General features: G+C 35.5%; 1 protein-coding gene across 1 annotated transcript in view; it reads right to left on the bottom strand.

The window, feature by feature from the left end:
• Nucleotides 1-1886: 1886 nt before the first annotated feature.
• col7a1l (collagen type VII alpha 1-like) overlaps nt 1887-26228 on the bottom strand; it is a 66668-nt gene continuing 42326 nt past the window's right edge. The window contains exons 64-105 of the mRNA XM_073837761.1: nt 26094-26228; nt 25846-25947; nt 24545-24727; nt 24197-24304; nt 23255-23299; nt 22423-22491; nt 21922-21984; nt 21742-21786; nt 21589-21636; nt 19855-19908; nt 19308-19364; nt 17105-17182; nt 16943-16996; nt 16772-16810; nt 15852-16343; nt 14772-14807; nt 14307-14333; nt 14161-14220; nt 13359-13484; nt 13196-13267; nt 13068-13103; nt 12897-12956; nt 12231-12275; nt 11272-11307; nt 10790-10825; nt 10643-10699; nt 10413-10484; nt 9439-9510; nt 9296-9331; nt 9093-9173; nt 8850-8903; nt 8714-8767; nt 8166-8228; nt 8032-8094; nt 7838-7954; nt 7130-7207; nt 6979-7032; nt 6848-6896; nt 4984-5181; nt 3250-3318; nt 2381-2566; nt 1887-2271 (exon numbers count right to left, since the gene is read on the bottom strand). Of these exons, the coding sequence (XP_073693862.1) occupies nt 2258-2271; nt 2381-2566; nt 3250-3318; nt 4984-5181; nt 6848-6896; nt 6979-7032; nt 7130-7207; nt 7838-7954; nt 8032-8094; nt 8166-8228; nt 8714-8767; nt 8850-8903; nt 9093-9173; nt 9296-9331; nt 9439-9510; nt 10413-10484; nt 10643-10699; nt 10790-10825; nt 11272-11307; nt 12231-12275; nt 12897-12956; nt 13068-13103; nt 13196-13267; nt 13359-13484; nt 14161-14220; nt 14307-14333; nt 14772-14807; nt 15852-16343; nt 16772-16810; nt 16943-16996; nt 17105-17182; nt 19308-19364; nt 19855-19908; nt 21589-21636; nt 21742-21786; nt 21922-21984; nt 22423-22491; nt 23255-23299; nt 24197-24304; nt 24545-24727; nt 25846-25947; nt 26094-26228 (3423 nt within the window). The 3' untranslated portion in view covers nt 1887-2257. The remainder of the gene's footprint in view (nt 2272-2380; nt 2567-3249; nt 3319-4983; nt 5182-6847; nt 6897-6978; nt 7033-7129; nt 7208-7837; nt 7955-8031; nt 8095-8165; nt 8229-8713; nt 8768-8849; nt 8904-9092; nt 9174-9295; nt 9332-9438; nt 9511-10412; nt 10485-10642; nt 10700-10789; nt 10826-11271; nt 11308-12230; nt 12276-12896; nt 12957-13067; nt 13104-13195; nt 13268-13358; nt 13485-14160; nt 14221-14306; nt 14334-14771; nt 14808-15851; nt 16344-16771; nt 16811-16942; nt 16997-17104; nt 17183-19307; nt 19365-19854; nt 19909-21588; nt 21637-21741; nt 21787-21921; nt 21985-22422; nt 22492-23254; nt 23300-24196; nt 24305-24544; nt 24728-25845; nt 25948-26093) is intronic.

The following is a 26228-nucleotide window of genomic DNA, read 5'->3' as shown; positions in this document are numbered from 1 at the left end:
TTCGCTTTGTGTCACACGAACCGCCTCAGTGTGCACGCAGTCTGCTCTGGTCAAAAGACACAATATGCACAAAATGTATCGGACCCATTTGAATTCTACACAGAATGCTATATTTTATAGCAATATGGATGAGTTTGTGGCTGTCATAATGTCAAATGTGGCTTTACCAAGCTCAACCGCTCTAGCCCAAGCTGTGATATATATAAACAAAACGCTATTGGCTATTTTAAGAAAGGGGGCGGGACTGCTTGATATGCCCCGCCCTGTCTTTCTGTTTCAATTGAAATTACGTCAATGCATAGAATAACACTGCGTGTTTCAATCCAGTTAAGTGGACCTTTAAGACCTTCATTAATCTTCAGAATAACACAAAAAGATGTTTTTGATGAAATCTGAGAGCATTCTGACCCTGCATAGACAGAACGCAAAATTCAAGAGCCTGAAAGGTAGTAAGAACATCATTAAAATAGTCCATGTGACATCAGTGGTTCAACCTTAATGTCATGATGCTACAAGAATGCTTTTTTGTGTGCAAAAAAAAACTCTTTAATCAATAATTTTCGTAAATGGGCATCGAAGACTGACATAGAAGAGAAGTTGATTTTGACAAAAGTTGTTAATTTTGTTTTTCCTCGATTCTCGTAGCTTCATAAATTAAGGTTGAATCACTGATGTCACATGGACGATTTTAACAATATCCTTACTACCTTTCTGAGACTTGAACGTGGTAGTTGCATTGTTGTCTATGCAGGCTCAGAAAGCTCTCGGATTTCATCAAAAATATCTTCATTTGTTTTCCGAAGATGAATGAAGGTCTTACAGGTTTGGAATGACATGAGGGTAAGTAATTAATGACAGAATTTTTATTTTTCAACTCTCTTATCCCTTCATTATACAAAATATATGACCACTCAGTGTCACAATTAAATTGTTAAAACAAGGTTTATAATTTAGCAGGCATATTGAAAATTTCCCAACTCATCTAAAGGCATTCAGTACCATGGACAGCGCAGCACTTCTGTATTAAGCCATTTCTAAGATTAATAAGGGTCTGTTTTATTGTTTCCACAGTTTTCAGGGTCATTGACCATATCAAATGTTTGTGTCCCTTTTTAGACCTCCCTGTGAGTTAATTGCACTGCAGTTCATGCTTATAAGTTTAATGAGTTTTCTTCCCACTTCCCTTTAATGATTGATTGCATTGCTATTAAGGGCACAGAAGTTTAGAGACTTCATTAACAATCACCTTTAGACATTGTAAACATTGTGCATTGGGCTGGACGATGATATATTTATTCCACATGACGTTAAAGGAAGCTCATTAAACCTTAAAAATACAGGCTACATTTTAAAGCAGGTGTAAAGAGCATCTGTTCTCTGTAGTGTACACAGTGAAGTTCACTCAGGGATCCCCTTAGACTGTAAAGGGCGTCCTGTCTTCTGACTTGTACCACGGTCTCGGAATTGGACCGCGGCCTGTTACACGTGCCCCCTACTGCTGGGACATATGTAAAGAGCGAGAAACCTCGGGATGCAACAGGGAGCAGCTTGGATGGGGGATTATATAAGACAGAACGTCAAAGGAGGGTAAAGCTGTTAAGACTGGAAGATAAAATAATGAGGACGGAACAACATACATTCACAAATGTGCACATGTAAGCCACCCACAAACGCAGCTAGTCTATTCACTTCTCCGCCTGCCCCCAGGAGACGCCGTCCAGACACGACTCGACAAACATTTCTGAAGAAAAGCCAATATGGCAGCATTTATACACACCACAGGGCCAAGCTCAGAGAGCACGGCCCAAAATCAGAGGTCACGATGTGAAAATGTTCTCACGCACACACCCACCAACCCACAGCGAACGATATCGCTCATTCAAAAATATTATTTCATTGTTTTAATTGTCTCACATTATTTTACAAACAGAACCACTAGTGCAAAATGATAAACCTCAAGGTGGACAGGTTATAAACACATACTGGGTTATATTAATAGTGCATTTACTCTTAAAATCATGACCTTGGTTTATAGGCATCGAACTGTTATTTTTAAAATAAAAACATGGCATATTTGTAATTCATAGGTAAGCATGTATCACTACAACAGTGCAACAATGTGTGGTGCTATCAAAGTAAAATGCAAACATGATGAGATATGCGATAAACTAATATACATATAGAATGCCAATGTACAAAAATAATATTCTTAGTGAGATAAAATTTAGTTTAGCTGTTAAAAATGACAAACTTCTCCTCAGGATACAGAATCTGTAAATAGGTAAGAAAATGTAATTACATTTTGTTATAATAATGTCGACCAATCAACTCTGATCATTTATATTAGAACCTGAAGTCTGAATTCTGATTGGTTCTTTACCTCTCCTCCCCAGGACACATTGACTCTCACAATACTGTTTGGAGCTGAAGCGGTTCCTATTTCCCCCACAGCCACCATACACAAAGGGACGGCATTCTCCTGAGACGGGATAGTAGTACCAGAGCAGGACGTATTCAGTACAGTGGCCCTCAGACATGGGTTCAAGGCACAGATCATCAGCTGGGTCTGTATTTAATGAAGGCAGCATGACATTATCAGTTTTAAATGCATTCAAAAATAATGAAATTAGTAATAATTCAAAAATATATATTTTATAATAATAATTTTTTTTTTTAAATAAAAGTAGCTGAGCTGTTCATATGACACTGCAAGAATGCATCAATTAATACATTATTAATCTAACAATGGTTGCACTTTTTTTAATCAAAATTTATCTTGGATTTCACTGTCAGTCAGAGGTTCTGTCTCTGTCTTATCTCTTCTTCTCTGTCTCACACACATATGCACTTGTATACACGCAAGCTTACACACTTGCGGAGTGATAAATGTTATTTTTATCAGTGGATTAATTCTGCTCTTATCGGTCTGTTTCCTTTCCTTTTGTCTCATATTATACTGTGGATGTGACAAAAATAGCTTTGGAAAAAAAACAGAAGTGCATAAAATAATCTTGGTTTTTGGTTCCGGGACCATTACTGTCTACTTCTTTTTTGGACTACTTTAACAAACCTAATACTGGCATTCTCTGGCATGCAAATGTTTGTTATTCAAGGACCAGGTTTAATTTGTTCAGAAAGTCTGTCTGTATTACTTATGTGAGCAGTTTTTGCAGTTGTATTAGCTTGTTAAAAGCACTTGGAGCAGCAGTCAGCAGAGGACGATGTTCTCCTCTTTTACTTCACACATACCTGAGTGGGTTTTGAGTGTGAGTGCGCGTCGCTTTTCTCTCTGCTTTCCATCTCCCTCAGTACTGCCTCCTGAGTGCAACAGAAAAGCTTATATTATAGCCAGATTCTTAGTTTAAATGAATAGTTCAGTCAAATTTGCTAAAAATGTGCTTATCCTCAGGCTATGTAAGATTTAGATGAGTTTGCTCAGATTTGGAGACATTTAGCATTACATTACTTGCTCCAGCGGTTCTCTGCAGTGAATGGGTGCCGTCAGAATAAGAGTCATAAAAACATCACAATAATCCACACAGGACTTCAGTCCATCGATTAATGAAAAGATATGCATTTGTAGTAAGCAAATCTATCATTAAGGTGTTTTAACTTGGAACCGTTACTCCATAATAACACAAAAAGTATCTCAAAAATCCACCAACATATTTGTTTTGGCCTCTAAATGGCGCTTGGTTTCCTGTTTCAGACAATGTTTGTCACTGGAAAAAGCAAAATTATGCATAGACGACTATTTTTGCCAGAAACAATGGTTTGAAAGCAGATTTTCGCTTCACAAGACATTAATCGATAGACTAGACTCTTGTGGATTGTTGTAATGTTTTTATCAGCTGTTTGGACTCTCATTCTGACGGCACCCATTCACTGCAGAGCAAGCGATGTAATGCTAAATTTCTCCAAATCTGTTCTGATGAAAAAACAAACTCATCTACATATTGGATGGCCTGAGGGTGAGAACATATTGAGAACATTTTCATTTTGGGGTGAACTATTCCTTTAGAAAATACAGCAATATGCAGAGTCAGTACAGAATAACATCTAGAAGTCATCTGGATGGGATTTCGTAATAATGATGGTATGTTTTTCTGATAAAGACATGACTATTTACTGAATAAATTAAGTAAATGGATGTGAATTACTGATTTGAGTTGACATGATTTTATTAAATAGCATGACATATAGTGGCGTTATGTCCTAAATGAATCATTGATTTTGACTTAATTGGTCATAAAGATGGTAATATAAGGAAAGAGTCTTGAAAAATCCTCACTAGTAATCCACAAACTGACTCCATGCAAACACAGACGGATAGAAAACAAGTCCAGAACTAACTGCTGTGTAATAAAGATCAATTGTTTGTGTAGTAATTGAAACATTATCAGTCATCAGTGGTTTTGAACATTCTTTTTTCTTTTTCCTTTATTTACTCTATGACGTACTTAAATGATGATGGGATCCAGTGTTGCTAGGATATGATCGCCTGAAAAGTCTAGTCATTAATTCTGTTTTATTCATTTTAAGTGTACATCATACAATTACGTAGCCAAGTAGATAACTTGTACTATGTTGTTGTTCTCATTTTGATTGTTGAAATAACATTAGGCTTCTTTGAGCAACTACTATAAGGTTGGTACTTTTTTTGTTTTTTGTGAAGTGTGACTCAGTTGCTTAAAATACCACAGAGAAGTAGACCATGCAGAACCTTTGCGTATGATTTCCTGTTTTCCATCATGGAAAGAAGAGCTGAATGGTGTTTATGGTTGACTGAACTCATGTACAAAGATGCCAGATTAGAACTAATGTTCAAAAGACACAGTCGAAGTTCATATGAACATAAGACTGATTATATAAAACTACATCCCCCATCCAAGCCCTTCCAGGCCTGAGGACAAACTATAGGGATGATATCATAAGCGTGAAACCATGTCATGACATATTGGTTCAAAGCAGGAATATACCTACTTGTAACGTTGCCATATGCTAACGTTGGCTCAGACTCTGAAACAGCAGGATAAACTGTAGTGGTCTCGTCCTCTAACTCTTCATCCCACACTTTGGGGTTGGCGAGCAGGAACGGAGAGACAGAATTAATTCTGTCCTCTCTTAGGATACTCCCATCGTCTGGATCATTGGTGTTCACTATCAGAAGTATTTCTTTTCCTGTAGTTAGAAACATGACTGTGCTTTAGGCAAATGTCATTGGGCTTCATAATTAATTTGTTTTAATTTTATTCAAATGGAAAGTCATTCAATCATTTGATTATTTTTTCATTAAAAGAAGAGAAGCCATTGCTTCAGTAGAATGATAAAAGTCTCAGTTTTTTTTTTTTGTTAATTTAGTTTTCGTATTCATGAATGACTTCCGAACATGGAGTTCTTCACAGTTTTTCTTCAGCAAAAGAGCCCATAAAAACACAACAGATGGTGGAACCCATGGGGTCCTGAGGCCTCCACAACAGGGGCCTCCAAACACATATACTGAGAGACACAAACTCACACAAGTACACAAAATCGCACACTTCTAGCCACCCACATACACGTGTTAAGCTTGGTTATTCAGTCATAATTTCACTTCAATGGATCGCAGTACAGTGCGCAACTGAATAGGTCTTAATGGGAGTAGAATCACATTTAATTGAACATGAATAAACAAACAATCTGTTCACTGGGTTGTATTGTTCTTAATTATTTAGGTAACAGTCTGATCGGATACACTAAGACTACAAGAAATTATTTTCTTACTCAGGGGCCATACTGTGTCAAATCAACCAAATTTCAGAAACTTTCCCAGCTAAAAATTTAGAATTTTTCCATAAAGATAGACATGTATAGCGACGAAAGCCAAAATATTAAAAGTCATGGATGTATATTTACTCAGTGAACCACTACTTTGTAGAGGGGGGTCAAAATGACAATTTTCATCCAGGATTGAGAGTACAATCTGTTGATTTCATTAATCTTTGTTGCAGTATGTGCCAGTGGTGACCATTCAAAAATGGGAAAAAGCACTTTTCAATTTTTTACTCCAAAGTTTACAGGAAGAATTTGAGATATCTTAAAGCCCTTTTAGATATTCGGTCTTAACAAACCTTCCTTTCAGCATCTTCATTTTTAAGGCCGTGTGTGGTTCAGTTCCAGAGATATTGCAATTTCAATATGGCTCCAGGAGTAAATTGGTAAATTGTACACATTTTCAGTGTTCAAAAACCAAATGAGGGCCACTTTGCATAAAGATGACACTTCTTTTCTTTTAAAGAGGGATGTCTGAAGAACAAATAATGTTGAAACTAGAAATCTATAATGTTTCCCTCTAACAAAACAACTGCAGTAGTGGTTTGAATATTGACATAATCAAAAATTTGGTTGAGTTGACATGGAATGACCCTCAGTGTTTTTGTCTAGTTTCCAGTACAAATTTCTAAACATTTACAGATACATTTACTTCAGAAACAAAATTACTTAAGATATTACAGGGTGGGTGAAAAGTAACTAGTCAACAGTCATACAGTCGTTGAAATGTAAAGATTTGCTTTCAAAGTACATGTACAATTTGTTTCAATAAATTTGAATTAGAAATAGACTTTATGATCAAATTTTAATGCCTAGTTACTTTACCCCCACGCTGTAGATCTTGTTTTCTGAAAGTAAATGTCTCTTGATTTAAGATTTTTTACTTATTTGTCCTGAAAACAAGAAAATAATACTATGTACAATCTTTGAATCTTTATAAAATCCTCACAGTTTTGTTTTCATTTCTGACAAATTCAATATGAAGTCCCTACTATGGACCACTGTGTTTTTAATATTTGCTCTTTGCTATACTCACCACACTTCTCCACCACCTCCTTCGTCACAAGATCCTTCACTTCCTCCACCTGAACAAATGGAAACATTTTAATAAGTACTTAATCACATATCTGATAAATATATCACAAAAAGAGAGCACTGTCAACATACACTGAGTCCTGGCTCCCCTTTTTCTCCTTTCATGCCCACTGTTCCAAGGTCCCCCTGCATAGAAGAGATGTATAACGTAAGACTATCCATGAATGGATAAAGTCCTGATAGAGTGGAGGATACAGTTATTTGTGTGTAGATGCCTTATTACATCCAGGCCTCTGAGGCCAGGGATTCCAGGAGGTCCCCGTTGGCAGGCCTTTCCTCTGCCTCTCTTCCCCTTCTCTCCCTGGGAAGATCAAATTAAATCAACAATTAATTTGTATTTTATTTTCAAAGTTGTGTTGGTGTAAAAATAGCAACAGGTAGCGCCAGTAGCTCACCGAGTGCAACCGTTTGACGTCATCAAAATAATAGCACACCCCGACGTGGATTTTTTAAATAACGTAAACCTTTCATGTGTTTTCTACTACATATTTAAGTAAGAGACATCATATTAAGCCACCCAGGGTTCCCTTTAAGACCATCTGCTGATTCTGTGCTGAAGTACAACTCACCTTTACTAAAGAGACTCTGTGAGTACAGCTTTCTGAACCCTCTCCATTCCTATCAACATCAAGAGATGCCTAATTGTGGCTAAAGGCGGCCTTAGCGCAGTGTTTGGTTTGATAGCTCAAATCTTCATCCCAGCAGAAATAGCTCCTACCCCCGTCTCTCTATCTCTCTCTCATCCTGTCTTTCTTGGGGTTAATTAGGGCCTTGTCCTCCTCCACGGTTCCTCCACATGAGATTGAGTGAGATATGAAGATGGCCGTAATTACACTGGCCTGACTATTTATCCATCTATCTGTGAGGTCTGATGAATCACACAGACAGAGGAATAATAACTTCAGTTCTCGTGTAGGTAGACGCGCCGTACCTTCGGTCCCACTTCCCCTTTGGGTCCAACCGGACCAGGCCGACCCGGAGTACCATTAGCTCCTGGTGTACCAGGGGATCCCTTAAAGCCTGTAAAACCTGGGAAACCAGTCGCACCCTGCAAAAAAATGGGTTAAATAAATTATTTTGATGATTTAAATGAATGGTAATTAAAACTGGTCCTATCATTTTTACCTTCTCTCCTTTTTGTCCAGGAGATCCATCAAGACCGTTCAGACCACTATCACCTTTTTCTCCCTAAACATTAACAATAACAATTAATCTTAAACTTCACCTTACAATGATGAACTGTTTGCGTAGTTACTCACCTTTCGTCCTGGGATACCATTTAGTCCTGGAATGCCAGGCCTTCCAGGGTCCCCAGAATCACCCTTTTGTTTCACAGTCAAAAGAAATGTACTTAGTGACTTACTGAGTCAAATTTCCTATTTGTGACCCTGAACCACAAAACCAGTCATAATGGTCAATTTATACATTGAATAAACAAGCTTTCCGTTGATGTATGGTTTGTTAGGATAGGACAATATTTGGCCGAGATACAAGTGTATGGACAACTTTAGAGACGATTTTCTCAATTTTGAGAAAATCGTCTCTAAAGTTGTCCAGATGAAGTTCTTAGCAATGCATATTACTAATCAAAAATTAGGTTTTGAAATATTTATGGTAGGAAATTTACAAAATATCTTCATGAAACATGATCTTTGCTCAATATCCTAATGATTTTTGGCATAAAAGAAAAATCGATAATTTTGACTCATTCAATGTATTGTTGGTTATTGCTACAAATATACCCATGCAACTTATGACAGGTTTTGTGGTCAAGGGTCACATTTAAGATGAAATTTAACCAAAATACCTGTTCTCCATCCAGTCCTGGAGTCCCTATTCGACCGGGGAAACCTCTGAAGCCCTACAGGAGAATATGTGTTGTGATACAATGGTTATAAACAGTTGAGAACAGTAAAACTAAAGACAAGATTGACATTTCATACCTTCTCGCCTTTAATTCCTGTATCTCCAGGTAAACCGGACTCTCCTGTCTCACCCTGAATACACAAACCAATGAGTTCCTTAAAAAAACTCACAGGAAAGCCTACTTAATTATTCAATCATTCATCTAAATAATGTAGTTAGTATGAAAGGTTAAGAGACCAGTGTTCTCCCTCTCAGGTACCCCTGTTGCTCAGAGAAATTTCTGGTAATTAATATTTAACTCAGATGATTCATATTCTCACCTGATCTCCCTTTCGGCCCTGCAGTCCCATGTCTCCCTTATCACCTTTCTCACCATTTAATCCGTGTTCTCCATTACGACCCTGTGACAAATCTCAGCCAATCAGTGGTGTTTAACAAGAGTTATACAAGCAAAATGTCTAAATAATTTAAAAATCTTAAACATTTGTTAAGAACTTATCACAACAACTAGGAAATAGCCTACCTTTTCCCCATTGGCGCCTGGCTCCCCTGGATCTCCCTAAGAAAATAATTATACCTGAATTTCCAAAATGCACTTTCCACAGTAAAAAAAACTTTTCATCAGCAATATAGTGCATAAAAGTCATAGTAGTGCCCTTTTGTGACCTTTTGTCCTACTGGACCACGTGCACCAAAAGTCCCCATGCCTCCTTTAGTACCAGCCTCACCCTTCAGCCCCTAAAAATGACATGAAACAAGTGTTGGAAGATCACTTTATATGGTCCAAGTACATGCATCTGAGGTACTTAATGTATAATTCACTCAGAATGGCGTACACTAGCAGTCAAAAGTGTCTGAACAGTAAGATTTTTAATGTTTTTTAAAGAAGTCACTTCTGCTCACCAAGCCTGCATTTATTTGAATCTAAATATAGAAAAGGCAGTAATATTGTGAAATATTTTTACTATTTAAAAAAACTGCTTTCTATATGAATATATTTTAAAAAGTAATTTATTCATGTGATTCAAAGCTAAATTTTCAGCATCATTACTCCAGTCTTCAGTTTCACATGATCCTTCAGAAATCATTCTAATATGCTGACTTGCTGCTCAAGAAACATTAATTATTATTATCAATATTTAAAACGGTTGAGTACATTTTTCAGGATTCTTTAATGAATAGAAAGCTTCAAAGATCAGCATTTATCTGAAATGAAAATATTTTGTAACATAACACATTATACCATTCAAAAGCTTGGAGTCAGTATACATTTTTTTGGAAAGAAATGATGATCAAAAGTGATGATAAAGACATTTATAATGTTACAGCTGTTTTCAACATGATAATAATATAAATACCTGTTTTTTGAGCAGCAAATCAGAATATTAGAATGATATCTGAAGGATCATGATTAATGATGCTAGAAATTCAGCTTTGAAAACACAGGAATAAATTACATTTTAAAATATATTCAAAAAGAAAACAGTTATTTGAAATAGTAAAACTATTTCGAAATTTTACTGTTTTTTTGCTGTACTTTATATCAAATAAATGTGGGCTTAGTGAGCAGAAGAGACTTCTTTAAAAAACATTCAAAAGCTTACTGTTCAAAAACTTTTGACTGGTAGTGTATAAAATACCTTTGCACCAGGTGGACCATCTTCACCCTTCTCTCCTTTATCTCCATCAAATCCTGGAAGCCCACGTTCACCCTGCCATGTAAAATTCAGACTAAAGGTCAACATATATTGACATGTATCTGTCATTTGTATTTTTTTAACAGCTCACAAGTTGAGTTTGCACAGTCAAGTATGGCCTTTGTGGGAAACATTATAGAGAAATGAAAAATTAAAATGCAGAAATATCTCACTGGGTCTCCTTTTACACCCTTATATCCTCTGGGTCCTGGCATGGAGAGAGGACTACCCTACAAAAACAGGAAACCAGTATGGAAGCTGGTGAAAGAATCTGAATAAACACCATGCAGCTGTTCAATCTATGTTTTTACTGTTCTTACCTTGTCTCCTCTGTGACCAGGCACACCTTTGTCACCCTGTCAGTCAAAAAGTTTTGTCTTTATTAATTTTGTCTGGGCTATATTCTATATATGTCAGTTGGGCTTTTTAATATGGTGTTGTTTTGATGCTACACATGCTCACTGTATGTGAATCTGTCATATAGTTATGCTGAAGAAAATAGAACCAAAATCATTCACAACTGACGCAGATTGTGACGTTAGTGCGAGTGTTTATGTCTGTAAAAAGAAAGTGTTGTTCACAGCAGTTTCAAGCATATAAAGATTTGACTGGCAAGTCAATACAGAGAGAAGAGAGGCTCTGTGAGCACAGCAGTGCTGTCAAAGCTGCCTATAAGTCTTTGAGCTACAGAAAATGACCCTGACAGAGTTGGCTTGGTTATTAATATTTAAAGCCCTTCTATCTTGTTGAACTTGTTCCGAATTTCAAACTGAGATTTAAAAATTTAAAAATAGACACTCACCTTTTCTCCTTTCATACCTGTCAGGCCTTTAGGACCCTTAATTAAAGAAAAAGGTCGTAGAGAAACGAGACGTTAACACATTGTACAGAATCATGACATCTTTATCAAAACAGTCTATTCAGTGCTGATCATTGCATGGATGCATTGAAGCTTTTTGAGTGCATTTACATTTATTCTTTTAGCTGACGCTTTTATTCAAAGTAACTTAAAATGTGAAAAAAAAAGCATCAAGCTGAGAAAGATAAGAAATACAATAATATAAAATGTGACAAAGTAATTGTTACAAAACCACTTGCAGCATCACAGAATGCAGCCAATTTTTGCCATGTATTATTGTTTATTATCAACATTCTGTTTATCAGTATTATTGTATTATTTTTTAATCTAAAGATAGAATAAATACAGCAAGATAAATAAATAAATGAATAAAGAATTAAAAAATAAATTAAATTAAATATTTGAAGGGTGCAATAGTGGCATTTGGGGAATTTGAGGGGTGCTATAGTAAATGAATGAACGAATAAAAAAATTAATTCAAATTAAAAATAAAATATTTGAGGGATTCTATAGTGACATTTGAGGAATTTGAGGGGTGCTATAGTGAAAAAAATGTACGAAAAAAATAAAATACAATAACATATTTGAGGGATGCTATAGTGACATTTGAGGGATTTGATGAGTGTTATAGTGAATGAATGAATGAATAAATTTAATTAAAAATGTATAAAATAAATTTAAATTAATTCATATAAAAAAAAAATATTAAAGGGATTCTAGATTCTAGAGTGACGTTTGAGGGATTTGAGGGGTGCTATAGTAAATGAATGAACAAACGAAAAAAAATAATTTAAAGTGAATTAAAAAATAAAATAAAATCAATAAAAAATTAAATAAAAAATTAAATAAAGACATTTGAATGATGCTATAGTGCCAATGGGTTAGAATCACATGTGACTTACCAGGAGACCTGGAGGTCCCTTGTCACCGACAGTGCCTTTGGGGCCCTTGTAATATTGAAAAAGACTTGTTAAAAGCATTGAGGGGCCAAAGCACACTATGGGCCAAATTTACTAACAGCTTGCAGTACCAGTACAAACTTTTAGTGTTAAAAACGACTTTTAAGAATTACTAAAGATAAGCAGTAAAAAAATTAGAGATGAAAAGATGTGGACAGTCATTTTTGCAGCTGACCTTCTTGCATATGCATTTAAGAGTTTCTTTTCAGATGCAACATTTATGTGAGGAGAGCATTTAAATAAACCATGCAATGTGATTAAATAAAATTTGCAGTAGTGAATTTATTATTTACTATTTAACACTAAAAAAAGCATGTCTTTATTAATTTTGTGCTTGACATGACTGTGACAGTTGCTAATTTGGTTTTGGTAGATTGCGTTGGTCATTATGGAAAAGATCTGTCTGCATCTGAGTTCTTTAATCTACCATCCAGTCTCATACAAATTTGCGCTGTTTATTAAATCTGACCGTATGTTTTAGAATTCATAAGTTCAGCAACAAACTAATATGCTATTACAGAATATATATATATATATATATATACATATATATATATATATATATATATATATACCTACAATCTAAAAGAGCAATTATCATAATATTACCCTGCGACCTGGGAGCCCAGAAATTCCTCTGTCACCTTGTTCTCCTGGGATACTGTCTCCCTAGTGAAAGAAGATTAAACTTTTTATATATGCATACATTTATATCTGGTTGTGGGGCATTTCAACTTACCCTGGTAATGCTGAGCATTAACATTACACGCAATGACTTACCTTTTCACCTTTAACCCCAGAGAGGCCAGGCAGACCCTGAAAAAAACAGCAAGTTTTTAGTTATTCTAGTTTTTCACTTTTAACTCCAGATTAAATGTAGTAAAACACAGCAAATTCAGAAGCGGTACCTGCGTTCCAGGAAGACCAATTGCACCTGGACTACCAGATGAGCCATTTTTCCCTCGTCTCCCTCTCTCACCCTTTAGAAACATACATTCAAGTGCATTTTCGCTTTTAAGTAAATCATTACAATAAGGTAATTAGTCAACATAGAGAATGGGTTGACATTACCTTTCTACCTGGCTCTCCAGGGTCACCTGGTTGACCTCTGAGACCCGGTGACCCCGGGATGCCAGGGTTGCCACGAATACCCTGAATGCCCTGTGCTCCAGGTGGTCCTGGTTCTCCAGGCTCGCCCTAAGTACATAAAATTCAAATGTCAGTTAGTTAGTGTTTATTTTTAACTGTGTTTAAGAAAAATCCATTCACTCCTTTTTTTAATCTCCAAAAAGCCTAAACAGTCTCAATTATCAAGCTATTTTGATTTTCTGAGCAGTTTGATGTCATATGGCTCAAGCCCCGCCCACGACCGCTGACGGACAGTCCCGTATTAGCAAATTTCAGCTCTCAGCAGTGTACATTGTCTGCCATTTTCTCCACTTTCAAGCAGCTGAAGTGACAAAAATATCTCGTAAACAATGCAGGTGTTTTGTATTTGGATGTAAAAGTGAACATAATAGTCTTTATTTTCTCCCAACATCAGAGCCACTGAGGACGCAGTGGATTAGTTTTGTTTTTGATTAAAATGTGCCACTGAATACACAAAAAATGGAAGAGAGGGGTGGGGCAGGGTGAGCAGTAACTCATTATCATTTAAAGAGACATGCACAGAAATGGGTCACTGTGAACAAAGCTGTTTTTGACAAGGTAAAAAGGGCTGTTTTATATGAAGATTGAGGGATTTTAACCCAAGTATGTTTCAGACATTTAATAAAGACCCTAAAGAATCATACCAACTTGTGGAAAATGGACATCTGATGTCCCATTTAAACCAGCTACCTGGAAATGGGGGTACACAGCTTTAGTCAGTCACCTTTTGTCCTGGTGGACCGGCTTGACCAATGGGCCCACGGTGACCATTTCCAGGTTCTCCCTAAAAAAGAGCACATAAACTGATCAAACTAAGCTAAAGAAATATGGAATAAACAGTTACTGACACCAAGCTGAAAATGAGTGTACCTTCTGGCCTTTTTCACCAATCTCCCCCTGGATAAATTCACAAATGATTAGCCACTTACAAACACAGCTTTTACAAGGCAAATAACAAAGAGAGCTCGGAAGTTTCTTGAATATTAATAAAGACATTAAATCCATTTTAGGAACGGGGGAGTAAAAATAAAGCCTTGGGGGCATCAAAGCAAGCGGAAGGGCACTGCTGAAATTCCACCCACCCAGTTTGATTGACAGTTATAACTTCCTAATATTGTGCATGAGGAGGAGGGGATGTTGAATGTGTGGGTGAGGTGCAGTCCAATCAGGACGCAGGAATGATTATCTAACAGACTTTGGTTTGGGAACACACAGAGCTCACTAATAGGAGCTGACGAGAACATTGCTCAAATAACATTATTTATCAGGAGGGGACTATCATGCTTATTAGTGAGAACAGATCGTTCCGACTTATAATGAAAAAGATTGCCTAACCTTAGGGCCTGGTTTTCCATTTTCACCTGGAGGTCCCTGTACAAGAAAAGAAAATGCACATCTAATGCACAATTTGTTTATTTACAGAAGCACATAATAAGACCGTACTGAAAATCTGGGATTTAAAATCTAATTTTAAACATGAACATAACAATGGAATAGTTTTCAAATATTTTATTATACAGTTGAAGTCAAAAGTTCACATACACTGTTAGTGTTGTTTTGTTTTTGTTTTCTTTTCTGTATGTTGAAATAGACACTTTTATATGTATATTCAGGTCGTATATGCTTGTATAGTAAGACCAAGAACACTGTATTGCATGTTAATATATACCTGTGTATACTTAATATTTGCAGATGTAGATAATATTTGTTTAACCTTGTATGTAAAAAATATGGAGGACCTTTTGATCTTTAACAATTGTGTATAACTGATATTTCTCCAATAAAAAAAAAAAAAAAAAAAAAAGTTCACATACACCTTGCAGAATCTGCAAAATGTTAAATAGTTGTTCATGAGTCCCTTGTAAAAAAGAAAAAAAATGTACACATTTTCAATCTGTTCAAAAGTTTACACTCCTGGCTCTTAATGCATCGTGTTTCGTGTTTTCTTCTGAAGCATCAGTGAGCGTTTGAACATCAGTTGCCCTCAGTGTGAAAAGATGAATCTCAAAATCATACAGTCATTTTTGGAAAGGGTTCAAATACACGAAAAAGCTAAAAAAAAAATAAAAAAAAAATTTTTGGGACCTAAAGGATTAACAACATCAAAAAAAAAAAAAAAAGTAACAACACAGTATTAAGAATCAAGTGTATGAAAACTTTTGAACAGGGTCATTTTTATAAATTCAACTATTATTTTCTCTTGTGGACTATATGTAAACATCCTTTATGTGAAACATCTTATTCAGGTCAGTACTAAATAAAAAACAACATGCATTTTGTATGAGACCTCTTAATTTGGTAAGATAATTAACATTTTGCCGATTCTGCAAGGTGTATGAAAACTTTTGACTTCAACTGTATATTGTGGATATGTTGAATATTTGTAAACCTATAGATTTCAAAGCACATACTTACCGTCAGATAATCACAGTGGGAAATATGGGGCCCCATGTCTTCTTCTCGATCTGTCTCTCCCATCCTCTCTCTCTCCATCCTCTCTCTTTGTCTCTCCCATTCTATTCTTTGTCTCTGTAACTGCCTCTCTCTCTCCTCCTTTTCCTCTTGCTCCATCTCTGTCTCCCTCTCCAGCTCTCTCTCCCTTTCCAGTTCTTCTTGTCTTTCTCGTTCCAGTTCTATCCTTTCTTTTTCCATCTCCTGTCTCTCTCTTTCCCTCTCTAGCTCAAATTCTTCCTCTGTTTCCTCGCTACCTGTCTCCTCGTCACCATCGCCTGAACTGTATTCGTTGGCCTCAGTCACACCGTCATCTTCCTCCATGTCCCACTGTGCCTCAGACGTCTTTTCCTCTTCAGTCACCCTTTCCTTGTTCTCAAGATAGACTTCATCTTCCCTCTCCCCATGTTCTTCCCTCATCTCTGTCACAGGCTCAGGGTTTTCTTGCTTCTTTTTCTACAAGTGTGAGAGAAAAATAAAGTGTGAGTGCTTTTTATTGTGGTTGTATGTCTTTCCAAGGCATTGTTGACTTGACGTCCTAAATGTAAATATTTTAAAGGGATAGTTCACCCAAAAATGAAAATTTGGACTGAAAATTATGGACTGTTTTTGATTATTTGACTGTTTTTTACTTCACACTTGTGGACTATTGTGATGTCTTTATCCTCTGTTTGGACTCTCATTCTGACGGCACCCATTTACTTCAGAGAATCCATTGGTGAGCAAGTGATGCAATGCTAAATTTCTCCAAATCTCTTCCGATGAAGAAACAAATTCATCCACATCTTGGATGGCCTGAGGGCGACTCCATTTTCATTTCTGGGTGAACTATTCTTTCAAGTTCTATGAATTCCTCATTTTTTAGGTAGATTAAACTCACTCACATTTAGTTTCTTTTTGCCTCGTGCACCTGAGGTGGACCGCTAAAGGAATATGAGATAGCAAAATTTGACTTTGTTCCCCTCATTTCCCTCCATTACATCATGCACTCACATCTAGGATGAGCTTACCAATGAGAAGCACTAAAAACGTCACTGTAATTCAAATTTCATCACCTTGGATCCTTGTTTGTAACGGTTTTGTCCTCCTGGTGTTCCAGGCATGTAGGGCTAGAGAAAACACATATGATTTGTGCTTCTTTAAGATGCTTATTCTATGTGCAAATGCAATTCTTCTGTCAAAACATTAGGTGGAAAGTTATGAATAAGATGTTTTACCATGTGCTCAGACGAAGGGGCACTCCTCTTCACCTTAGATTTTGCAACTTCCAGGCCACTATTGTGGGACAAGCTCACCTGTTTTTACCCAAACATTTTTAAAAGCAGTTTCAGGTAAATTTACATCACTATTTTACTGTATTTAATTATAAAATCAATCATTTTAAATGCTACAAGTGAATTTAGGCATTAAGGGGAGACACTGCAGGTAAAAACGCAGTTTTTTAATGCACCTGTCTAATTTGAGATTTTGGGCTTTCTGCCTTTTCATAAAGTGTTTTTTCAGACTAGTGGAAAGAAAACACCCAAAAGACACTGTTAAGTGTTTCTTTTAAAGCACTTTATCTATCTGTGTCAATAGATTTCAATTACAATACATATTTTAAAATCCGTTTTCTCAAAAATGTAGTTTTTTTTCCTACACTGAGCCATAAATCTCCACTTCAGTAGTACTTACACACTCATTTACATTTTTATTCCTGTCTATATCCCGAAGGTTTTTACAGAGAGGTTTGTTCATATTCAATTAGCTTGATTTTATACAACCTTTTACTCCCCCATAAATGGTGAAAAAAAAAAAAAATTCTGTCTGTTCAGTTTTTTTCTGAATTATGTGACAAAATGAGATGCCCAAAATGTTGATGCCCCTCTGTAAAAACATTTAACTCTAATTTGTCTAAAAAAATTAAACAAGAATTTTGAAACTGGTCTGGTGTTTAGATTTTTGCACTAGAAATGTATGCAAATGAGTGCATATTTCATTAAATAATGCCTCATTTGCATATTTAAACCTAACATTTTAGAAAACTTGTAATACAAAAAATGTTTCAAATTATCAATGTAATCAGTCATCTGCGTAAGTAAGGTGATAACTATTAGTTTTTTTTTTACCCTATTCACCTGCAGTGTCTCACCCTAAAATATTATAACATACAGTATGAAAAAAATCTGTTTTTTTCTAAATTGTTTTTTTTTTTTAAGTATTGTTTATTTTTAGTTCATCAGTTCATTAACTGAGGTTAACAACTGAATCATTATTGAAAAGTGCTACCGATTAACTTAGTATATAGTATAATTATCTAATATCGGCCAATATAATACTAATTTATTTTACTAATATAATGTTATGCCGCATAACTGAAAGCATTAAACACACATAACACACAATAAAGACTCAGAAACAGGTTAAGACTGGTTTAGGAAGAACACATTTACTGACAGACATGCACAAACAGATTAAATATCAAAGAAAAGCAATATGCCATTGAATTTCACCAGTGAAAACAGGTAGCACATCATTGTACCGCGAATGAAAAGTAAATATGCAGACAAACAAAATACAATCTTTTTTCAGTCTTATCAATAAATAAGGAACTGATGAACAGGGAAAATGATTGGATTGATTCTCTATTGAAACAACTTAGAATAATGCCAAGAACCATTCGTGAATGTTTTGTGTTGTCACTCATAGATGATTAAGTGTGTATTTGTCTCTCTTCAGAGAGTGTTGGTGGTTCTTCTCAATTTATCAAAGGCACTGCAGCATACTGAACGCTAGTCGTGGTGGAGGCAGCATGGGCGAATGACATCATCATTGTGCGACGGGAAAGGAGGCTCTCCCAAAGTAATGCCGGCCAGTCAGATCCTCCCCCTCTTTTACCCTTCACAGTTTCTACACACCTGAATGTCTCTCTTACAGAGTTTAGGGGAGCTCCTGTGTTAAGAAAATAAATATATTAAAGAAAACCTGTAGCTGATGTGTAAGAGCGACTATGAAGCGTATTTAATGTGTCATTATGCATTGCAAGTGCGCAGATGAGAGTAATCATGATTGAAAATCAAGTGCAGTGCATGCTGGGATGCCAGTGTGTTACTTCACGATGATATTTCATTCGTTTTTTTGTATATATGTATTCTTGAAACTCACACTTTACATTTATGTGCTGAAGCTGGCTGTTTACAATGCATTTTGAACTTTGTTTGCACTGGTGAAATTCACTGATGAAGTGAAGACAATTATTTTGTCATGCAATAAAAAAGTTGCAATAAGCTGAAACATCCAACAAACATGCTAAAAGAAAGATTTCCAAAGCTCTAGTTAGTTCATGCTTCAAACTAAAGTCACATGCAAGTCTTACAACGTAACAGAACAAAAAGGCAAAAGAGGCGGAAGCCAGAAGCAAAATCACAAGCAAACTCTTACCTCCTCTCCAGTTTGTGTTGTATTTAGCACTGACAATAATGTGGTTTCAGGCGGCTTCTGTAAAACATATAAAATTAGTTTTGTATTATATGTGACACTGGATCTTAAGTAGCATGAGTATATTGGTAGCAAAAGCCAAAAATACATTATGTGGGGTCAAAATGATCAATATTTCTTTTATGCCAAAAATCATTAGGATATTGTTCCATGAAGATATTTTGTACATTTCTTATTGTAATTATATATCAAAACTTAATTTTTGATTAGTAATATGCATTGCTAAGAACTTCATTTGGACAACTTTAAAGGTGATTTTCTCAATAGTTGTTTTTTTGCACCCTCAGATTTCAGATATTCAAATAGTTGTCTCTCGGCCAAACATTGTCCTATCCTAACAAACCATACATCGTTGGAAAGCTTATTGATCAGCTTTCATGTGATGTATAAATATCAATTTCAAAAAATTGATTCTTATGACTGTTTTTGTGGTCTATGGTCACATATGTAATAATAAGCAGCTGAAATTAACATGGGGTTGAACAAGTACCTGCTCGGTGACTTTTGATGAAAGCAGGGGACTTGCTGTTGTTGTGTGAACCATCTGAAAGCACATTGAAAGGAAATGTTAGAGTTATCAAACAATAAATCATGAATGAACAACCAAAAAAAAAGTCTACGTAAAATTTACCAAAACTACTAAAAATTGTCTTTTTATTCAGCAAGGATGCATTGAATTGATCATAAGTGACAGGATAATAAGACACAGATGAAGTATTTTCAGTAAAAAAAAAAAATGCTGTTTCTGAACATTTTATTCAAAGTCTCCTGAAAAAAATGTACCAATGTTTTCACAAAAATCTCAAGCAGCACAAGTGTTTTCAACATTGATAATGGAAATGTTTCTTAAGCACCAAATCAGCATATTAGGATTATTTTTGAAGGATCATGTGACACTGAAAACTGGAGTAATGGCTGCATATTTACCACATTATATGTAAGAGCGTCTATGAAGCGCATTTAATGTTTAATCTTGCACTGCAATTGCAAAAATCCCAAAATTAAAAAGTGCAGTTCATGCTTGGATGCCATTGTGTTACTGCATGATTTGATCAGGTAATGTTCTTGAAACTTACACTTTATATTAATATGCTGAAGTGGAGTGTTTAAAATGCATTTGAACAAAAATATTGTTTGCACTGGTGAAATCCATTGATAAAGGCAAATTATTTAAAAAAAATACACTCCATACACCATAATAATGTCAAAGCAAAAACCAGATTTGCAAATTTTTACAAATTTATTAAAAATAAAACACTGAAATAAGTACATTGCATAAGTATTCATACCCTTAACTCAGTACATAGTTGAAGCACCTTTACAGCCTCAATTCTTTTTGGGTATGATGTGACAAGCTTTGCACATCTGCATTTGGCAATTATCTGCCATTCTTTGCCTCACCTTTTCCCCTCTCAAGCTCTGTCAGCTTGGATGGGGGCTGACAGACATTTTCTAGAGTCCTAGTTGTTCCAATCGTCTTCCATTATGGATAATGCTTCTGTGAACCTTCAATGCAGCAGATTTTTTTCTGAACTCTTCCCTAGATCACTGCCTTAACGCAAGTCTGTCACTGAGCTCTACAGGCAGTTATCTTGACCTCAGGACTTGGTTTTTGCTCTGATATGCATTTTCAGCTGTTAGACCTTTTCTGAGAGGTGTGTGCCTTTCTAAATCATACGCTATTCATTCAAATGAATTTGCCACAGAAGTGTAGTAACATCTAGAAGCAATATGAACGCTCAAGAGCTAAATTTCGAGTGTCCCAGAAAAGTATGAATACTTATGCAACAGGATCTTTTCAGTTTTTTATTTCTAATAAATTTGCAAAGTTGTTACAAACCTGTTTTGTGCTTTGTCATTATGGTGTATGAGATGTAGATTGATGTGGGGGAAAAAAAGTAATTTAAAGCAGTTTAACATAATGCTGCAACAAAACAAAATGTGAAAAAATGAAGGGGTATGAATACTTTTGTAAGGCACTATATATATATATATATATATATATATATATAGATATATAAATTTAAGCTTTGCCATCACAGAAATAAATTACATCTTGAAATATATCAAAACAGAAATTTGTTATTTTAACCTGCAATAATATTTCACAATATTATATATATTACTGTATTTTTGATTTAAAAAATGCAACTTTGGTAAGCATAACCACTTTTTTTTTTTCCAAAAACACCAAAAAATCTTATACAGTAGTGTATATTCTTACCAGCGTAATTTCCTGTGGAGACTGTGTAATCAAAGAAGTTGTTTCACCCTGTGCAAATGTACAATTTTTTGAACAGCATTTCAATATAACATAACCCTAACTATTTAAAATTATTAGTCATATCAAAAAGAAAGGTTTCGGAGACACTCTTACCTCATTTTCTTGTGTGTACATAGCTGTAGTTGCTGAGAATTTTAACTGAGGACAAAAATAGAGTTCCTATGTTAGAGTGCTATAACAAACATCTAAACTGTGACTGTGTCTGCAGTATAGCTTTCAATTGTATAGGTCTCTGTGTTTATTGTGATTTGATTTGGTTTTAATAACGCTCACCTCCTCCCCTTCGCCCTCCTCCTCCTCTCGAGAGGGAAAAGGCTCTTCCGTGGGCAGCTCGTCCTGATATGACACAAAATCAAACATTCAAAAACCAATGTGAAAAGTTCACGAAAAAAAAAGGCTTCAGTGTGTAAAACATTCCCTTGATGAAAGATATGAACTGAAAGCAAGTGATGAGAGATTGTGAGAATAATTACTCAACATTAATTAGAAATGTTGTCATTACGGTTTCTTATTTTGGCTGTGGAGTGGGAGTAATATATTAAGGCCATGTTAAGTGTGACGTGAGCAGTGTGATTGGACTCTCCAGTGTGGGTTTGAGCGAGGGAGATATGAGGTAAACTCAGGTGATTAGCGTAGGCTGACATGTCAGATCCCATTCAATTAATTATGAACGCGTCAACACGTTATAGACCAAATCTATATCAGATCAGCGTATTTGCCGTCATCAAGGTGTCTTCCATTAGATTTCACAGTAGGATCATGTGATAGACTTACCTCATATTCATAATCGCCATCGTCATATGATGCTTCCTCAACCTCCTCTTCCATGTTGTCTTGATCTTCCTGCAATTTACAGTAATAAGAGAAATTATTTCTGCCTTCTAATGAAACATGAGAAGCTAAAAGGGTTTGTTGTGAAACTATCAGTGAGAATTGAAGTAGATTTACTATTAGAGACATGATCACAGAGACTAGAAATAAATAACAACATTGGTAAAAATGCTTTATTGAGAATTTAAGTAGTTATAATTGACCAAAAATTAAAATTCCATTAAAATCACTTAGGCTGAAGGTGAATATTAATTCATTCTTTGTTATTTTAGTGGGAGAAGTAATGACTGTGATTAGTGAAATTTGTAGCATATTTATTGCAAATGGTGCATTTAAGCTTGTTTATAAATCATTTAGGGTTTATGCTTTTTAGATGAAATATTTAGGCATATTTAGACAAGTCTGTAATATCTTTACACTCTTAAAAATAAAGGTGCTTAAGAGAACCTTTTTGTCTGAATGGTTTCATAAAGAATCTCTAACATCTGAAGAACCTTTCAGTTTCACAAAAGGTTCTTTGTGGCGAAAGAAGGTTCTTCAGATTATAAAAAGTTAAGAAAGAGATGGTTCTTTAAAGAACCTTTGACTGAATGGTTCTTTGTGGAACCAAAAATGGTGAAGAACCTTTTAAAGCACCTTTATTTTTAAGAGTGTAGTATATATCAGAATATTTAAGTAATCACATTAATAAAAGTCATAAAGTTCATGTTTAGTCACTCCCTTGGATGTGAATGATGTGTGAATGTCAGGTTATGTGCGATGATGAAACATTTACCAAACGTTTCCTTTGTCGTTTTTGACGTCCTTTATTTCCTTTGCCCTGGTTGAGAGTTTAGCAGTTGAGAATCATCATAATTTATGAGAAGGCTTTAAATAACAATCATCAGAAATATTTAGAGACATTTAGGAGGTTAGTGGCCATGACATTTAATATTTAATTATAATGTTTAGCTCTAATTATGTCTGGTTAGGGTTTTTTATATTACTGCACAGCAGATATTTGTCTATTTATGGCTACTTTGACTCTTTATTAAAGGAGTAGTTCACTTTCAGAACAAAAATTTACAGATAATGCACTCACACCCTTGTCATCCAAGATGATCATGTCTTTCTTCAGTCATAAGGAAATTGTTTTTTGAGGAAAACATTTCAGGATTTCTCTCCATATAATGGACTTCTATGGTGCCCCCGAGTTTGAACTTCCAAAATGCAGCTTCAGAGGGCTCAAAACGATCACGCCGAGGAAAGAAGGGTCTTATCTAGCAAAACGATTGGTTATTTTCTAAAAAAAATTACAATTTATATACTTTTTAACCTCAAATGCTCATCTTGTCTAGCTCTGTGTGCACTCTGTGTAGAGATTAAAAAGTATATAAATTGTGAATGTTTTTCGAAAATAGCTGATTATTTTGCTAGATAAGACCCTTCTTCCTCGGCTGTGATCATTTAGAGTCCTCTGAAGCTGCATTTAAACTGCATTTTGGAAGTTCAAACTTCCAAAATGGGCACCATAGAAGTCTATTATATGGAGAGAAATCCTTAAATGTTTTCCTCAAAAAACATCATTTCTTTACAACTAAAGAGAGAAAGACATGAACATCTTGGATGACAAGGAGGTGAGTACATTATATGTAAATTTTTGTTCTGAAAGTGAACTACTCCTTTAAACACATAACTGAGACTGAAACTCATCTATATAGCAGCGAGATTAGTTTACCTTTCCCCTCTCTCTGCCCTTCTTCTTCTCTCCAGATGTTTTCTTCCCTGTGTCCTCATGGCTGTGGAAAACTGTCTCCATACTTACCTCTATCTTCCCAGAACCCACCTGTCAAAAAGAAGTTTTAATTGTTGAAAATTCTGTAGTAAAGTAGCCAATTATGTTAAAATAAATCTGAAAAAAGCATACCAATTCAAAAAGTTAAACTTCTAAATAAAGGAAATTTAATTGATGAGCTCTGACTGATTTATAATGTATAAGTGGTTAAATGATGAAGTGAAATGGTTAAAACTACACGAAAACCACTTTAATGAGCTTTGATGAAATAAACACATTTAGGAAGCATACCCTCTCAGAGGAAGTGTTGGTTTGGAGAAATTTCAAAGGTGTTACATCACTAAAGTTGGTCTCCACAAGTTTCTTTTCTTCAACATCTATCAGCTTGTCCTTGGTTTTACTAAGGCTGGCCTTTTTGTGACTTGTAGAGGTGTTCGAGAGGATAAGACCCACTTCTTTTTCTATTACAGGCTTCTTAAAAGACAAGACAAGGCACCGAAGCCACATTAAAAAACAACTGTATTGCTTACATTAAATGTACTGTAGATTATCTTGAATTCAATCAGCAAAGGAATGTTTAAAGGAGAAGTTCACTTCCAGAACAAAAATTTACTGATATTTTACTCACCCCCTTGTCATCAAAGATGTCCATGTCTTTCTTTCTTCAGTCGTAAAGAAATTATGTTTTTTGAGGAAAACATTTCAGGATTTCTCTCCATATAGTGGACCTCTATGGTGCCCTCAAGTTTGAACTTCCAAAATGCGGTTTAAATGCAGCTTCAAAGGGCTCTAAACGATCACAGCAGAGGAAGAATGGCCTTGTCTAGCGAATCGACTGGTTATTTTTTGGAAAAATTTCAATTTATATGCTTTTTAACTTCTAATGCCCATCTTATCTGGCTCTGCGTGTACTCTGTGCATTCCGGTTTAAGACAGTTATGTCGAAAAACTTTATCTTACATCGCTGTTTTACCTTTTTTTGTAAAGGGTGTTTGATCACTGAGTCGGTACTTCTGCAGCGATGTAGGAAGATTTTGAAGTTGGAGAAGAAAATGAGATGGGTGTTTTTCGACCTACCCTGACTGTCTTGAACCGAAGACAGTCAGAGTTCACGCAGAGCTACACAAAACGAGCATTTGACAATAAAAAGTACATAAATTGTCAATTATTTTAGAAAATAACTGATCGTTTTGCTAGATAAGACCCTTTTTCCTCTGCTGGGATTGTTTAAAGCCTTTTAATGTTGCATTTAAACTCCATTTTGGAAGTTCAAACTCATGGGCACCATAGAAGTCCACTATATGGAGAGAAATCCTGACATTTCTTCTTCAAAAAAAAACATTTTTTATACAATTGAAGAAAGATATGAATATCTTAAATGACAAGGGGGTGAGTAAATTACCTGTACATTTTTGTTCTGGAAGTGAACTTCTCCTTTAAAGCAACTGCATGTAGTTTAGTTTATTTTTGTGACTCTAAAGCCCTTTACTGTTAAGTTAGTGAGTAAAAGAATAACATGAAGTGTGTTAATGTTAGGACATGTATTACAAATGGTGCTGTAATTACTGATACAGGAACGCATGTTTGCTTACAGGACTAGGCTCAGGCATTTGCCCCTCTTCAAGATCAGACTCTTCTTCAATCAAATCCATATCAGGTAATGACTCTTGTGGGTGACTGTACTTCACTGAGCTCTGTGGATTAGATAGATGTCCTATGATTTAGATTGGCTTAATAAAGAAAGAACATTATTGCTGATGTTAATCTGACTTTGTGTTTTTATGATTATTATAGTAATTAGTTTACCTGAAATGTTTTCTAAGTTCAGGAGTCTACTCACGGTGTATTCAGTGATGATGTTTGAGTCTGGTTCCTGTCTGTCTCCTTTCACTCTTCTGCTAGTGCTGATCTCATGAAGAAGCTCCTCCATTCCATCCTGAAGCAGCCTGTCAATCAAGGCCTTCAGCAGCGAGAG

This window comes from Garra rufa, chromosome 4 (genome assembly GCF_049309525.1).
Source record: "Garra rufa chromosome 4, GarRuf1.0, whole genome shotgun sequence".
NCBI lineage: Eukaryota > Metazoa > Chordata > Actinopteri > Cypriniformes > Cyprinidae > Garra > Garra rufa.
The sequence above is the reverse complement of the archived record's forward strand: the minus strand, read 5'-3'. Positions and strand labels throughout refer to the sequence as shown.